The sequence below is a fragment of the Elephas maximus genome, chromosome 14 (assembly GCF_024166365.1).
Source record: "Elephas maximus indicus isolate mEleMax1 chromosome 14, mEleMax1 primary haplotype, whole genome shotgun sequence".
Classification (NCBI taxonomy): domain Eukaryota; kingdom Metazoa; phylum Chordata; class Mammalia; order Proboscidea; family Elephantidae; genus Elephas; species Elephas maximus.
The window spans coordinates 8,394,555-8,406,860 of NC_064832.1; the positions used below are offsets into that span (position 1 = coordinate 8,394,555).

At 44.7% G+C, this 12,306-nt stretch overlaps 1 protein-coding gene across 1 annotated transcript in view; it reads left to right on the top strand.

Moving 5' to 3' along the window:
* Positions 1-9,836, top strand: part of LOC126058414 (uncharacterized) — a 97,149-nt gene extending 87,313 nt beyond the window's left edge. The window contains exon 3 of the mRNA XM_049853485.1: positions 9,666-9,836. Within this exon, the coding sequence (XP_049709442.1) occupies positions 9,666-9,792 (127 nt within the window). The 3' untranslated portion in view covers positions 9,793-9,836. The remainder of the gene's footprint in view (positions 1-9,665) is intronic.
* Positions 9,837-12,306: the final 2,470 nt, after the last annotated feature.

Genomic DNA, 12,306 nt, shown 5'->3' on the forward strand with positions numbered 1-12,306 from the left:
TGCCTGTTTGCTGCAACCTGAATGAAAGTGGTCTCGGCCTCCTATTTTCTTAGGGAGATCTTCAACTACTGACCCATTTTGTGTAGTGATTAAAGGTCTTTTCTGGTGGTACTTAGAAAAAGTTCCACTGCATGTTCTAGGCTGTTAGGATTTCATCTTTAAATGTTATGTTGTTATCACTATTTTCAGTCTCATCCACGTCAATTAATCAATCCCAGATTTTCCCTCATTTTTCCAAAGTCAGACTCTATATCTTTTCCTGGTACCAATTCCCTTATCTAAGACTTCTTTGCAAACAAAAATACAACCCAGCCTCTTTGAGTCCATGATGTGAGAATACAGTCTCATATAACTTTTTTTGTAATTGTTCTTCCTGTTAAGTGTTTCTCCCTTTTTTTTTTTTTTTTTTGTTCATTTCCCACCTATCTAGCAGTTTTAAAGTTGTGCACTTCAGGTTGAGGTCATTAGCTGTATTGACTGTGCAGGGCCATGGGGTGCCAGTTGCAAATGGGCATCAAAAGAGCACTCCTCTAGAACTAGGAGGAGGAGGAGGTGGTTGGGTGGTTGGTGGGGGAGGGGACTGGGCAGGGCTGTGTGGAGAGGGGCGCTCAAGGGAAGCTTGAGGTCCCAGGCTGCCCCACCACAATCTCACCTGCAGCACGAAGGAGCTGGCTGCAGGAGCCTTTTGCGAGAGTCCCAGCCCACCCAGCCCTGCCCTGAACTCAGACCCGCTAGGCTCACAGGTCCCACCAGAACTAGGGGAAGCCTGAGGCTATGGAGGTCAAGACCCAGGGTACATCCCTGAGCCCAGTCACTGTGCTTATGCTGGGATAGGAGGGCAGAGGAGGCATATGGGGACTTGGGTCCAGAGGATGACCCAGCAAGGGTGGGAGAGTTGTGGTCACCCTCGGACTCTGGGTCCCCACGTGGAGGGCCTTCCAGAAGTAGAAGGCAAAGTCACAGAGGCCACACTGCTCACACACACAATCCCCCACCCCCCTCCGCCCTTTCTCCAGGCGGGACTCCCCTCCTGTGCTGCCCTCAGAAGGGCTCTCCAGGGACCGCACCCCTAGTTTGCGGAGCAGCAGAGCCTGCCCCAGTCTGGACTAGGGACTTTATTTCCTCCACTCTCACCACTGGCTGAAGGCAGACTCCTGTCTCCACAGACTAAAGAGGAATTATCAAAATGACCTTGAAACTCTAGATTTGAGTTAAGGATCATAAATTAACACAGAGAAATACAACTTTAACAATAAAGACCTGTCTGGAGCCCAAGTTGCAATTAAAAAAAAAAAAAACAGAGGGAGTGATAGGGGCTTCCTTCTTTTGCCACCCTCTCTCGGTGGTCCCAAGCTTTCTCATCTCCCACCTCACAAGACTGTATCAACTGCTTTGAGACTTTTAGAATAAAGATCCCCAGGCATATCACTGCTGTCACCCTGTGAGGATTTCCCGAGTGCTGGGTTAGACTAAGATAGAATCCTCCAGAGGCTTCCGGGGCCTGTGTACTGGAGGGTCAACACGCTGAGCTTCAGAGCCCACTTCATTTTTCCTGCAATTGGGCATGACCCCAGGTACCTGACCCTGAGAGTGCTGACACTTCCTGAAGGCAGTGACCCTCCCCCTGGGCTTCTCTCTGCCTGGGTCTCAGAATCTCTGATGCCAACTTGTACCCTCGGAAGTGTTTCTGCTGAAGGACACGTAAACAGCACTGTGGATTTGTGTCCCACAGTCTGGAAAGCTGCCTCCCCTGAGTGGGGTGAGGAGCTACTGAAATACTGAAATCATTGAAACTAGCAGAAGCCACAGCCCATGGTGCTGGGAGAAAACTGGGAAGGATGGAGAGGTGAAGAGGTATAAAGGCCCAGTTGTACAGGCAACCATGGGCCAGGACATCCTGAAGTCGCAAAGCTGACCAATGTTGAGTGCCCTAAAACCTGCCACTCCTGTGACCATCTCTTCTTTCAATGGACAAAGTCTTCCCCTGCTCTTATGTGCCTGGGCTGGAAGGGCCTTTGACTTATAACATGAAGCAGCCTCCAGAGCCCCTTGGGGCAAGTGATGGTCAAGGAGGCTCTGCAGTTGATTATGATGTATGGTATTTTTATGCAAATAACACATGTTCTATGTATGTATATATATATATATATTTTTTTTTTTTTGAACATATTTGTCAACTGCTTTTCCCCTCCTGGGTATTTCTGTAAGTACAGTACACTGTTTTTTTCTTTTTACATTCTGCTGTTAAAAAAACAAAATTAGAGTAGTGTACTTACAAATATACTTGGGATGTGGGGTAAGGCTCACTGGGTTGGCAAAAAAACCCATAACCCGCAGAATATTTTTGTGCAAATACGGTATTGGAGCATAGAATTCTTTAACTTGCTGTGGTTTGCTGAACTTCTTGAATCTGTAAGTTCATGTCTTTCACCACATTTGGAAAGTGTTCAGCCAGTATTTCTTCAAATACTATTTTCTACACCACACATTTTCTCCACTTCTTCTGGAGTTCCAATAAATAAGCTTTTTGTCTAGTTTTTGAGGCACAGTCCATTTTTTCCCATATTTTCCTCTCTGTTTGCAGAATGGATATTTTCTACTGATCTGTTTCAAGTATTTAGTTTTTTTCCTCTGTCATCGCCATTCTATTGTGAAAATATCAACTGAATTTTTGATTTCTACCATTGTACTTTTAACATGTAAAATTTTCATTTGCAAATAGCACCTATTATCTTTCCATTTATTTAAAAAGTGTCCCTGTTATTTCTTGGAGAGTGATTAGAATAGCGTTTTAAAATCTGTGTCTTATGATTTTGTGACTACAAGTCCTGCAAAAATTTTATGGAGAATTTTTTTTTGTTTTTAGCAGTCAATTGACCCAGTTATGTTCAGGCTCCAAGTTCTGTCCCATCTTCTGTATTCTATGGTTCAAATGTTAGTTCAATTTTTGAAGGCTTTGAAGCTGTATTTAGGTCTAACCTATGTGAGCGCCACTCAGTATGGAACCTTGATGGCATTCTAACCCATAGTGCGGGTCTTAAAGGATTTTTATAATGCTTCTTAGGGTCAGGGCAATGCATATGCATCTGGGGGGTGAACCAGGAGTTCATGGCAAGTCTGCAGAATCTCTTTCTTGCACAGTCTCCTCTCTTTATTTCTCTGCTGTTCTCTGAGTTCTGAAGGAGTGCTTTCCTGGTCCACTGGCAGGAATGCTTGGGCTTTAATCTCCTCATTCTGTTGTGCACATAAGTGCCTGGTACTACCTACGGGGCCAAAGCACTGGACAACCAGCCAAAAGGCTGGCAGTTTGAACCTGTCAAGAAGCACCTCAGAAGACAAGCCTGGCGATCTGCTTTTGAAAAGTCTCACCCTTTGAGGCAGAATTGACTAGGTGCCAGTTAACAGCAGAGAGAGAAAAAATGTAATGGAGCTTTCTCTACAATATTTGGTTCTTCCATACTCTGGTCAGAGAGAAGGATTCTCCTCTGCCAGAGTTTCAGGTGTCTGCCCACCTGCCCACCTGCCCGTCTCTCTCCTTTACGGACGCTCTATCCCATTTATATGAGAGAGGGCTTCTCTTCGCGCTGTTTCTGTCCACAATGGGTGTGCAGCTCTGAGATTTGGGCTCATTTAATTTCAACCTCTGGAATGTTCATACTTTATGTTCTGGTTCCGTCCTGCCCCCATCCACCTTCAACACTTTCCTTTGCAGAGTCCTGAGATAGTGTCCCATGCATTTGTCCAGATACTTAGTTGTCAGATACCAGCATAGCCACCGGGGGCAGTGCTGGTTGTGGCTGGAGGGGCGGAGGGAGTGTACACTGAAGGAGCTGCAAGACCTGGCTGCCTTGTGTGAGCAAGACAGGGGTGTGCTGAGGAGTGGGTGGTGAAGGTGCTGAGTCAAGGGGCGTTTAATATAAAGTTGGGTCAAGGAGAGTTTGTTGACAAGGATTTATTTCCATAGCAAGGGTTCTGGAAATGGGTTTAATATGATATGCTGTGGGATTGCTTTTGGAAGCTTGGAAAAGGCAATGGCCCACATTCTAGGAAATCGAAATGCCAGACCTGCTGTGTCAGATGTTGGAAGAGGGATTAAAAGCCTCCAATATGTGGGCATGTCTGAGTTAGTCTTCTATAAGACCATTTCTTGGAGGTCCTGAAGGATACCCATTTCATCAAAAGAATAAGGAATGCGGACATGAGGCAGCACCACCAACATGGAGCTTACCAACATATATACTTTGTAGGGATTCCCTGGGCGCCACAAACAGTCAAGTGCTCGACTATTAACTGAAAGTTTGGCAGTTTGAACGTACTCAGAGGATCCTTCGGAGACAGTCCTGGAGATCTACTAAAGGATGAAAGCCTTGAAAACACTATTGAATAGTTCTACTGTGCCCACATGGGGTGGTCATGAGTCAGAAATGACTTGATGACAACTAACAGCAATAATTGTCTATAGGCTCAGGTTGTTAGTGGGAGCTGGGCTGTCTAGCAGCAATGCAAATCATGGGATCCCAGCTGAACAGAGGCCAGGTGGAAGTACTTAACTGTCAAAAACAAGTTGTGTGTGATTACAATAATGGTCAGCAGGTCAGAGTAGTAGTTATCTATTGGGGCATAATAGATTCTGCCCAAACTTAACAGGTGTGAGATAAATGGAAAATTAATATTCAACTCATTCTGATAAATTTGGAACTAGACAAAAATTTTGGTATCACTGAACATAGTTTTAAGGTGAAGGAATAAACTAGGAAATTTAAATAACTACTATAAGAGATTTTTAAAATGATGATGATATAATTGCATACCTGAATAAAAGACAATTACATCAAAATCAATGGTTTCTCTGCAGTATAGACATGAGGGTCTCAAATAGGCAAGGGTGAGAAGGGCAGACCGTTCTCTTCCCCTACTACTTGACTGGATCAAACTGTGTTCAAAACTAAAATATTTAGGAAAACATTGTTCTGACCAGAGCAGCAAAGGACCTGTATGAAGAAAACTAATGTACTAAAGTACATGAAATGAAACTTGAATATATGCAAAAAATATGCCATATTTTCAAATGAGAAGTCTTGTGAATTAAATGGAGGTCCCTAAAACTCATATATAAGTGGAATGTATTTCCAGTCAGAATATTAAGATAGTTGTTTTTGAATTGTATGCAGTAATCATATGCTACAAATAGTACAGTAGATAGCAGAGGATGTTGCTGGTGTTAGGAGACTTGGAGTCCATTTCTGACTCATAGTGATCTCATTTCACTGCCCCAGAGGGTTTTCTAGGCTGTGATCATTATGGGAGCAGAACAACAGGTCTTTCCCCTCAGTGCCCCCTGGTGGGTTCGACCTGCCAAACCTTCTTTGGATTAGCAGAGGAGCACTTAATCACTGCAACACTACGGCTGCTTTAAAAGGTATGGAGAAGAAAAACATGAAAAAGCAGGATACTAACAGGTGTCTACCTCTTCAGGTAACAGAACAAATTGATATTACATAGCATAGAAACTGACAAGTCGACCAATGAAAGAAAATCTGCTAAGAAGTCACAATAACCATTGATACAAAGGTGGTATTTCAAGAAAACTATATTTATTTAATAAATGGTGCTGACTCAAGTGATCGTTCTGGGGGACAAAGCTTGAGAAAATGTGATACACAAATGATAGATTTGGAAAATCATGTGAAATGGAGATGATAAGACTTAATAACAATTTCCATTTTACACAGAAGGATAAAAGTTAAGCACTTGAAAAATGAGCAGTGAATTCAAACAGATCGTTCACAGCAAATCCACATGCCCAATAAACATAGTCCAAGTTTTTCAGGAACACTAGTAGTTAAGAAAATATCAAACTATCAGTGAAACTGGCACAATTTAAAGATTAGCACCAGCTATGGTGGGGAGAAGGATTCCCTGAGACATGGCTGGAAAGGTGCTTTAGGACAGCCTCTAGGGGAAAGACATGGCCATGGCTCTGTACTTTTAAAACATACTTTGAACTGGAAATCTCACTCTATGGAGTCTATTCCACAGAAACAGATCCTGTAGTACACAAAGGATAGTTATTATTAGTATTGACCAAACATTGACTGTACATTGATAGTTGAATGATAGATAACTTATGGTAAAGCTACATCATCAATAAATGAGTTGTAGTAGTTGAGTGGGAAAAATATCTGTGAAGTATTATTGAAGTATTACTGAAAAAATCAAGGTGCAGAGATGTGTATATAAAATGAGCACATCTGGGTTAAACAATATTAATTGTTTGAATATTCTTGGATACTTGTTTATGTTTATGAGTGTGTATAAGTCCGTGTGCTTGTTTAAGCAAGGATAAGAGAGACTACTTACCACATTGTTAAGCTGAATTATCTTGGATTCACTTGCAGGAAAGAACAGGGGGAGAAGAGCTAGAACACGCAGGAAGAGTGGACTTAAAAAGCATGGATGATAATGTTTCCATCTTAGTAGTGTTATGTATGGATGAAGAAATCTGTCTTAAAGGGAGAAAGCCAGAATATTCCTTAGAAGCAAGGATGGCTTTGGCCATGTTATCAAGAGGGAGGGACCAGTCCCTGGAAAAGGACATCATGCTTGGTAAAGCAGAGGTCCAGTGAAAAAGAGGAAGACCCTCAATGAGATTGATAGACAGTGGCTGCAACAGTGTGCTCAAATATAGCAACGATTATTAGGATTGCCCGTGACCGGGTGGTGTTTTGTTCTGTGGTGCAAAGGGCCACTGTGAGTCAGAACTGACTTGATAGCTTCTGACAACAACATGTAGAAGTCCAGATAAAGTGTACTGAATTGAGATCATCTATTTAAATTATTCATGTAAGTTAAAAGATCAAAAAATATAGTGTCAGTGCCATATCTAATGACTTATAGAGAATCAAGGTAGAATATCAAGTGAAATAAGGGGCGAGAGCAATGTAGGTAGAGTGTGACCAGGCTTCCACAAAAGTAAACACCCCAGCAGATGTACTTGTGTACCTGTGACTGTGTATATGTGTCCCTGCAGAGACGTGTAGGGAAGGATACACGTGTGTCTATTAACATTGGATACCTTGGGGGAGCAGGACCAAATTACATATGAGGGTGGGACCCTGACATAAATTTTTTTGTCATACAAATCTATAATCTTCCAAATGTAATAAAAACCAATTTCAGAGCTTTGGAAATTCATAAACATCATAGATATATGTATATTTTAAAGTGTTTTGTTAGATATTTAAAATAGGTGAAAATTTTCTAGAATGACAGACAAAAGATTTTACTCACGGGAAGGAGAGCACACCACAGACAGTAATAATCAGATCCAGTGGATTTCTTGTTGTTCTTGGAGCCAGTGAGCTCTTCTGGTCTCTATAAATGGAAATGACCAAAAATAATTTTGGGAAGTCAGTAGAGTTACCCCTCAAATACATCCTGCAAGTACACGTCTACAGCTAAATGTAGAAGGCTGGACGCCATGTGCAATTTACTAGGTAACTAATGCACCTCTAGAAGATTCTCTTTCCCGGATATGCTGCTTCCACCTCCTCCCTGCCTAGCCCCACTGGATAACCCACCTTTGTGCATTTTAGGCCCCATTCAGGTCTGAGCCTAGATCATAGAGGACATCAACTGGGAAGGTAGCTTTTAAGAAGAAAGATGTTGATGAAAAGATTTCAGAAAGCAGCACCTCCCCAGCCAGCCTCTCCCCAACCTGGGAATGCCAACCCCTCCCACCCTGATACCTCTGAGAGTCTCTGATTTTTTGTTTTGGATCCTTAGGAGACTGCAGGATTTACCTGGTCTGAACACCTTGGTTCTTTTCTGCCTGTGACCCTCTGCCTCGCAGGAGCTGTCTCTGTCACTCTGAGGAATACACACAGGACAGACTGTGGACAGAGGTGCCCATCCTAGAGGCCCTGCCCTCCATTCCTCTGCCCCTGGGGGGTTCCCTGTGATACTTGTGGTCTCATCTCCCAGAGAGATGGATACACCCCTGTCATGTCCAGGGCTTCCCCAGACTTGGGATTTGATGTTGTGACTGAGACTGGGGCTTTGTTGTCCACTGTTGAGTCTGGGCCTGAATCTGCCCCTTCCCACCATTACCTCTGATCACCTGTGTTCTCGCTCTTCTCCCTGGGTTTGAAGCCTGTCCTCTCTTTTGCTTCTTTCACCTCAGAGGGGCTTTTCCATCCAGTTCTTTGACCTCGGGTCAGGTCAGATTTGACCACAGAAAAAAGAAAAAAAAAATCAGCAAGTTTGTTTGACATGTCAAGAACCAGAATGTACAAGCTTGATTTAAAGGAGAAGAAAAAGTTCCAAAGCTCTACCCCTTACCCTAGGACATGCTCTATTAGGAAATATCCTGCAAGTGCTGGATCAACTCTTATCCAGAAAGGGTTAACACCCAGGGGGATTTTTCTACACCACCTCCCACTTACATTCCCCAATGAGGCAAAAAGGATGCATCCTAATCATAAACCCAAATCACCCTGGGAGACCAGAAGACATGGCTGGTGTGAGTTCATTTTCCTTCACCTGTCTCTCCTCTCCTCCTGCCAAGCCCTGCCTCTTTCTCTGCCTCTATACTGCTGGGAAGAGACCCAGAGTTGTTGTTTTAGGGCTTTATGCCCACTGCTCACCTGCAGGCATGTTTCCCAACAGCCTGCCATCTCTCTGATTCCTTCTCCTCCAAAGAACTCAGTGACACCCCCTTCACCATCACACCTCAGCAGGGCCCTTCCCATTCTCCCAAGTGCCACTGAAATCCCATTTCCCTCGCCCAACTTACGCTGCACTCATCCTTAGGGTCCCAAGATCTCACCATCCAGATGAGGCCTGTCCTGTCCTCTCCTGGGCCAGGGGAGCCTCTGAGGGGACCTGGTGTCTGCGGTCAGCTATCTGGGCCTTCTTCCATCCAGATCCCCCTTAGGGCTGGAGCTCTCTGTGCACTTGGGTTGGGAGGGTTGGGGTCACATGGGAAGGAGGCTATGATCTTCCAGGGGGGCTGGGTTAAACGAACCTGAATGGAGGTCTCTCCTGAAGGGCCCACGTTTCCAGCCCAAAGGCCCTGCTCCTCTTAGTCCCGGGTTGCTAACAGGCCTTCATGTGCTTCCCCCTCTGGCCTTGGTGCTGCGCCTTCTGCAGCCTGGCCTGCCTCCGCAGCCTGTCCAGCTGGTGCCTCAGCCTCTTCAATTCTTCTCTCTGCTTCTCCAGCTGCTCCTCCAGGCGCCTGCAGACCACTCTCTTCTCCCTCACCTCCCTCTTTTTGGCGGCCATCAGGCAATGCCTGGCCAGCTGGTGTCAGCGTCGGGGTCTGCGCTGGACCTAGCGTGGCAGCCGCCTCTCCAGCAGCTCTTCAAAGAAGACCCGGCAGCTGAAGCTCTGGCTCACACCATGCTCCGCGTGCGCAACCAGGGCCTCCCGGGACTCGAACACGCGGCAGCAGGCCACGCACGGAAGCCGCGCTCATGGGTCACCAGCCACTCCAGGGTGGCTGCGCTGGGTCTCTCCCCATTCTCCTCCCCTTGGTCGGTGGGCTCGGGAATACAGGTCTGGGTCCCCTCCTGCCAGGGCTCCAGGGTGCTGACCAGGGATTCAGTGTTGGCCAGACTGGGGGCAGAGCCGATGGTGCTCTCCTCAGAGAGCTCAGCCTCAAAGACCTGGGGCATATTGCCCACGGGGGCAAAGGAGGTTTTGGTCTGCCAGGCGACCGCCACCCCCTTGACCGTGCGCACCTTGGTGAAATATGCGCACCTGACCCATCGCTTTCCTGGGGCAGCCCCATAGCTGGAGGAATGAGAAGTCTGCTCGGTGCAAGATGACAGAAAAGAGTTCTCGGGTTGTTTTGGAATCTTCCTGGGCCTGGAGCTTCGACTTTTTTCTTGGGATGTTGTTGACTCTTGCGCATTTCCCTCTTAGATAGAGACCTCTGAGAATAGAGAGTTAATTTACTTGAGCTTTCAGGGCCCTTATTGTCACCTGTGAGCCCAAAGGTTTGGTCATAGGGGTCCCTGGAGGCCTCTCCATCATCACATCCTCCACCTCTGCAGACCCCATGGTTTCTTTCTTCTTCCCCAGAGACCCACTGTCCTTTGGGGGCACTGCTGTGGAAGACAAAGTCTCCATTGTAAAGTGGCACTATTTATTGTATTTCATTTTTTAAAAAGTTATATTTCTTTAATTCCACATTTTTTGAATTCCAATGAATTTGTTCCTTTGGAACTTAGAAATAACCTCATTTCCCTGAAGCTTCATAATAAATGTGTGACTTGAAGTTTTCTATGAGGGTTATTTTCTTAGTAAATTTGGAGGGTAAACACTCCAGAGGAATGGTCACCTCTTTTCATCCTCTTTTTACTCAAAAGCTTTTTAAAGAGAAGTTATACGTAAAGAGAAGAATGTGTATATTTAGGTAAGACTCTGACATGTATACCTCTTCCTTGTACCCTTCTTAACCCTGCCACAGTAGAAGATGAAAATTGCTTTTCTTGGAATAGAGACCCATGTCCTTAGTAGATGAGGTGAGGCAGAAAGAGATGGCCGTATCTGAGAACCTTGATGTAAGCACTTCAGATGGAGAACACACAACCTCCTCTCCTGTGTATGTCTTGGTGGGTTCTCTATGTCAACCGAAAGGTCTGTGTATGTTTCTGAATCTGTGGGAAGGACTTCAGAGTTCAGGATGCAGAAAGAGATGGAGCTAGGTCGGGTGCGTTGGACGGAGGGAAAGCTCGAGAGAGAGACAAGATTCAGAGATGGAAAGTGCCAGCAGTGTGTTAGAGGGATACAGAGATCAAGGAGGGAGCAGAAAGCAGGGCTCAGCCACTGAAGGGCAGAATGGGGCAGCAACAAAGAAGACAAAGTGGGGGGGCACTCTAGTCGGAGAAAGAATGGATAACTAAGAATGATAGCAGAAGCTGAGGTTAGCTATAGTTGGAATTTTAAAATTCTTTCCTGCTAGACTTTGAAAACATCATGCTAAATGAAATAAGTTAGTCACAAAAGGGCAAATACTATACGATCTGACTTATATGAAATAAGCAAATATATAGAAAGCAAAGATTATTGGTCGTTGCTAGTTGTGGGCAGGGGAAAGGGGAAGTTTTTCCATTGGGGCATTGAGGTTATGTTAATTGTTGTAGAAAAGTTTGGAAAAGGATAGTGAGAATGGTTACATGACTTGAAGAATGTAATGAATATCACTGACTCATACATTAGAAATTATTCAGTTATGTTTTATGTATATTTTCAACACAATTTAAAAAATAAAACTTTACAATTACAAGAGAAAAAAAAGATCTATACTATAGCTGTCTTTACCTAGAAGAATTGTTAATTCCTTGGGAAAAGATGGTCAGGAGACCTTGGAGGAGAAGGGAAATCCCTAGAGCTAGAGGGGCAGGGCCTTCCTGGACCTTATTCTGCCTGAGTCCAGGCTGAGGACTGTGGCAGCTTACATTGACTGGGAACTCTGAATGAACGTGTCGTACTGTGCTCCATCACACCACCCACTCCCAAAACCTCCTGATAAATTTGATATTTTTGTTTTAATTCACATGATACATTAATTCAGTCTCATGAAAAAATTAAGTACAAGTCTCTGTAACCACCCTTCTCCCTGGTCCTATACCCACTGCCCCAGTTGCCCACCTGCGTTCTTTCCACTAACAAAGCAGGAGAGTTCACAAATCTGACTTGTCTGCTACTGTTATGGAAAGCCCCTCAGATGACAGTAGAATTCTATACTTCACTCACTTATTTATTCCTTCATTTATTTATTCACAGTACAAATTCTTATTGTCTACTAATTGACAGGAAGTTTTTTCAGGTGAAAGCCTTGGTGATCCCTTGTGGTCCTTGTTTCCAGGGTGAATCAAACCCCTTGCTGCCCAGCACCCATCACACAGACTGAATTTTCCTCCCACCCTTACCTTGGGCCTTAGAGAAAGGCCTCTTCCTCACATGTTGCCACTCCATCCTGGCTGGGTGAAGATGAACCAGGAAGGATGGTCACCAGGAAGATGTTTCTCCTCCTCCCACGTAGAGATGATGTCCCAAACTCTCACAAGTTGGGGAACTTGATTAAGGAAGAACCATTTGTACTTTGGTATCCAAAGTCACTCTCCCACAGGAGACCTCATACAGACAACCTCTCCAAAGAGCAGTTGGGATCTGAGTGAGCGTCAAGGTTTGCAGTAAACCTTGTGTGACATCATCGCTGACATTGCTCAGTTCCAAGGGCCAAGTTTGAATCCAAACACTGCACTAGGAAAAAATATGGCAACTGTTGTGGGAGAGGAT